The sequence below is a fragment of the Aureococcus anophagefferens genome (genome assembly GCF_000186865.1).
Source record: "Aureococcus anophagefferens unplaced genomic scaffold AURANscaffold_2, whole genome shotgun sequence".
NCBI classification, from domain to species: Eukaryota; class Pelagophyceae; order Pelagomonadales; family Pelagomonadaceae; genus Aureococcus; species Aureococcus anophagefferens.
Window position 1 is genome coordinate 1,404,571 of NW_008705562.1, and position 4,487 is coordinate 1,409,057.

The 4,487-nt window shown below is 72.2% G+C and overlaps 1 protein-coding gene across 1 annotated transcript; it reads left to right on the plus strand.

Annotated features, from left to right (window-relative positions):
- Nucleotides 1-1,558: 1,558 nt before the first annotated feature.
- Nucleotides 1,559-2,845, plus strand: AURANDRAFT_19728 (hypothetical protein; the record flags this gene model as incomplete). Its single annotated transcript, XM_009034787.1, has 1 exon — nucleotides 1,559-2,845. One exon carries the CDS (start codon nucleotides 1,559-1,561, stop codon nucleotides 2,843-2,845), a length of 1,287 nt encoding a protein of 428 aa, XP_009033035.1.
- Between the last annotated feature and the right edge of the window lie 1,642 nt (nucleotides 2,846-4,487).

Consider the following 4,487-nt stretch of genomic DNA (forward strand, 5'->3'; position numbering starts at 1 on the left):
TCGCGCCCGTGCACGCGGTGAAGCGGTACCGGCCGCTCGCCGACCTGTGCTGCCGGACGCACGAGAAGATCCGCGAGAAGCTGCGGGGCACGGACCTCGTGACCCTCGCCGCGGACTGCCCCCTCGTGGACCACCCCCTCGCGGACGAGGCCGCCGCCGCGGTCTCGGCGTCCTCGGAGTCCCTCGCGGCCGCGGCGGCCGCCGCGCTCGCGGCGGCCTCGGAGTGCGACTTCGGCGTGTACGGCGACGTCGTGGAGACGGACCCGGAGGTCGACGAGCTCCGGGCCATCTCCTTCGCCGCCTGGCGCGCGCTCCGGCCGCCGCTCGGCGCCGCGGCGCCCGAGGACGTGGTCTGGGCCTTCGTCACGCGGTCCACGGAGGACCGGCTCCAGCGCGCGAGCGACATGCTCCTGGAGTGGCTCGAGGAGCTCGAGCTCGTCGACGAGGCCCGGCGGCGCCTCGCGCAGCTCGAGGCCGCGGCCGACGGAGGCGCGACGAAGGAGACGTTCGAGGAACTCATCGCGCGACACACGGCCTCACTTCGCGAGGACATGAGCAATGACTAATTGCATTTCTAATGAGCGCCGGCGCTACCTCGCGTCGGCGAAGAGGCCCCCGACGTGGAACCAGTGGTTCGCGACCCACTTCTCGCCCGGGCAGGGGAGCGCGCTGTGGATCGCCGTCCAGTCCAACCCGCCGCCGTCGCGGTCGTGGTTGAAGAAGGCGAGCGCGTCGCCGCGCTTCGGGTCGCGGACGCGGACGCCGTCGCGGCGGTGGTCGAGCGCCCCGGCGCGGTCCAGCGCCTCGGCGCGGCCGCGCGGCGGGTCCCGCGCGTCGTCCGCGAGCGGAAACCACGTGCCGCCGACGCCGTTCAAGTAGTAGAGCACGGTCAGCGCGCGCGGCGCGTCGCGCGCCGTGTCGTGATGCGGCGCGTAGGCGCCGCCGTCGGCGTACCGGAGCACCTGCAGGTCCTCGCAGCCGCCGTCGGGCGCGGCCCGCGCCTCGTCGGACAGCAGGAGCCCGGCGACCTACCGAGTGCGACGGGGTCGGATTTCTTCACATCTTCAGGCGAAGTTCACGCGAAAAAACACTCCTGTCGCTCGACGCTGCCGGCGACGTCCTTACTGAGCTGGCCGGGCGGCTTGAGCCAGGCGACGTCGCAGTTCGTGCGGCTCCGGGCGTCGCCGGAGACCGTGTCCGCGGGTCTCATGCCCGACGCGAGGGCCGCCGCGGCGACGCGGTCGCAGTCCGTTGGCGTGAGCACGTTCTCCAGCAGGAAGGCGCTCGGCTTCGACGACAGGCGTCGTATTCTGACATCGCCGGAAGCTTGCACGGAGGCGCCCACGGCAAGTTTTCGGAGGGTCGGATGCTCGACGCGGTGTGGCTGCAGTTTTTGCAGGGCCGGATGCTCGACGCTCTGCGGTTGCAAGGCGCAAGCGCTCGCCGCGAGTAGCAGCCAACGCACTGATGCTCGAGCAACCCGGGTTGCTCGATCCATCGACTTCGAGGTCGGAGGCAACCACTTCAACTTGAAGCTTCGCAATTTGTGTGTCCACTTATGGGGCCCACGAGAGACGCGCGCTGCCTCGCCTGCGACGACACGACGTGCGCCTTCCGGCCGCTGGTCATCCAGCGGCGCGCCGTGGGCCCGAAGGACATCTTGATCCAGATCAAATTCTGCGGCGTCTGCGCCTCGGACCTCTGGACCGCGCGGTCGGGCCAGAGCGTCGGGTGCCGCACGGCCTTCCCCTTCGTGCCGGGCCACGAGATCGCCGGTGTCGTCGCGGCCGTCGGCGCCGACGTCGAGGCGTTCGCCGTCGGCGACCGCGTCGGCGTCGGCTGCCTCGTCGACAGCTGCCAGGCCTGCGGCGCCTGCGACGCGCGCGACGAGCACCGGTGCCCCGGGCAGGTCATGACCTACGCGTCGCCGGACCGCCACGGCCGCTGCGGCGGGTCGACGCCGCAGACCGCGGGCGGCTACGCGGATCGCGTCGTCGTCCAGGAGCGGTTCGCGATCGCGATCCCCGCCGCGCTGCCGCTCGAGGCCGCGGGGCCCTTGATGTGCGCGGGCACGACGGCCTACGCGCCGCTGAAGCGCTACGGCGCGGGTGAGGGCACGCGCGTCGGCGTCGTCGGCCTCGGCGGCGTCGGCGCCATGGCCGTCAAGCTCGCGAAGGCGTTGGGCTGCGAGGTCACGGCGATCTCGCGGTCGAAAAAAAAGGCCGCGGCCGCGTGCAAGAAGTTCGGCGCGGACCGCGCGGCGGTCCTCGGCGAGGCCGCGGCCCTCGACCTCGTCATCGACACCGTGCCCGTGTCGCACGACCTCGCCGCCGTCCGCGCGCTCCTCGACCCCACGCGCGGGAAGCTCGTGCTGCTCGGCGTGCACCCCCAGTCCTTCGCGGCGAACTACGTCGACAAGCTCCTGGGCGGGACCGCGCCGGTGACCATGTCGTGGATCGGCGGCACGGCGTGCACGCGCGAGGTCGTCGACCTGGCGCGCGGGCGGAAGATCGCGCCGGAGATCGAGGTCGTGCCCGTGTCCGAGCTGCCCGCGGTGCTCGAGGCCATCGACGCGGGCAACGACGCGGGCCGGCGCTACGTGCTGGACCTCGCGACGCTCCCGCGCGCGCGCGCGCGCGCCGGCGTTCTCGCCGGCCGGCGCGAAGAAGTACGACGCGATCGGCGCGGCGCAGCTCCTCAAGCCCTTCTTCTCCTTGCTCTACGCGGCGAACCCCGCGGTCGTCTCCGGCGTCGCGCAGATCGTGCTCGGGCTCGTCGTGCTCCTGGGAGCGCGCGCCGCGAAGGCGCTCCGCGGCGAGTAAGCCTGCTGCGCGACGTGTGTTAGAACGGCGCGCGGTCTAGCCGGGCTCTCGGGGGAACGGGACGGGGATGGGGGACGGGAAGCGGTCGGCGCCCGCCCGCGCGTCGGCGAGCGGGGAGGTGAGAGGTCGGTGAGCGGCTCGCGAGAGACGGCGCGCGCGAGGTCGCGCGGCGGCCGAGTCTCCGCGGATCTACTTGGACCGCGTCGAGCGGCGCGTCGCGGGCTTCTTCGCGCTCGCGGGCTTCTTGGCGCTCTTCTTGGCGCTCTTCGGCGCGGCCTTCTTCGGCGTCGCCTTCTTGACCGTCGCGGGCTTCTTGGCGCTCTTCTTGGCGCTCGCCGCGGGCTTCTTGGCCGGCGTCTTCTTGGCCGGCTTCTTGGCGCTCCGCGTGCTCACGGGCGCGACGATCTGCGGGGGGGGTTGGGGGTGAGGGATCGCGCGCGGAGCGAGCGAGGCGTTCCCCCGCTCGTCGATCGCGTCGCGGGCGCGTCGAAGGACCGCGCACGGAGCGACCGACGCGATCCCGCGCGCCGCCGACGACGGCCCGTGCGCGGGGGATCGTGAGCGTGTCCCCGGGGCGAGGAGGGACCGCGCGCGGAGCGGTCGAGGCGATCGCCGATCGCTCGAACGGTTCGACCGAGACGTCCGCCTCGAAACCGTGCGCGTATGGACAGGGGGACGTACCGCGGCGGCGGCGGCGGCGCTCGCCCGTCGGGGGCGCTTCGACGGCGTCGGCGTGGGCTTGGAGACCGTCTTCTTCTTGGCCGGCTTCGACTTCTTGGACTTCTTCGTCAGTTTGACGGCGATGGTCGCGGCGGCGACGGCGCCACCGACGACGAGGGCCGTGGGGTTCTCGGCGTACAGCCCGGACAAGGTTTCGAGGATCGCCTCCATAGTTGATGAGTACTAGGGAGAAACGGCGGAGTTGTTTGCGCGAGCTCAAACTCAAGCGCACGAGGTGGACGTTAACGTTATCGTGACGGTCGACTTCGGTTTCTCGATACCAGCTCTCGGTTCGCCACCAGCGCCTTCGACCCCCCCGACCGACCAGCACACCACTCCGCCTGGAGTCCTCCAGCATGTTCACGCGCGCCTCCGCGACACCCTCCCGCCACATGAGCCCGCGCGCGCGCCCCACCCCCGGCGCAACGGCTAAACTAACTAGGATTACCGTACGCAGCCCCCGAAGGCTGATGGATCTCCACCACCGCTGAGAGCACCTGAGACCACCACCCGGGTCGGCACACCCCACGGCACGAAATGAGCGCTCTCACCTCCGCCACCCCGTCGGCCAAGCTCCGGGCGGCCCAGCGGCAGATGGACCGGGAGGCCGCGGCCCGGGCGCGGGCCGAAAGGAAGCCCACGCTCATCGACGACATCGTCAACGCCCTGCCGGACCTCGGCGGGGCCGTGCCCGACCTCTTCGGCGGCGGCGACGACGACGACGACGCGGCGCCGAAGCCCATGACCTACGACGAGATCATGCGGGGCGCCGTCCAGCCGCAGCGGCCGCGCGCGGCCGAGGAGCTCGACGACGACGAGGACGACTCCGACAGCGGCGACGAGACCTTCATGGAGGCCCAGCACCGGAACCGCCTCCGGGAGGCCCACGTCAAGGAGCTCGCGCGCCTCGACGCGTCCGCCATGACCTACGAGGAGGCGCTCGCG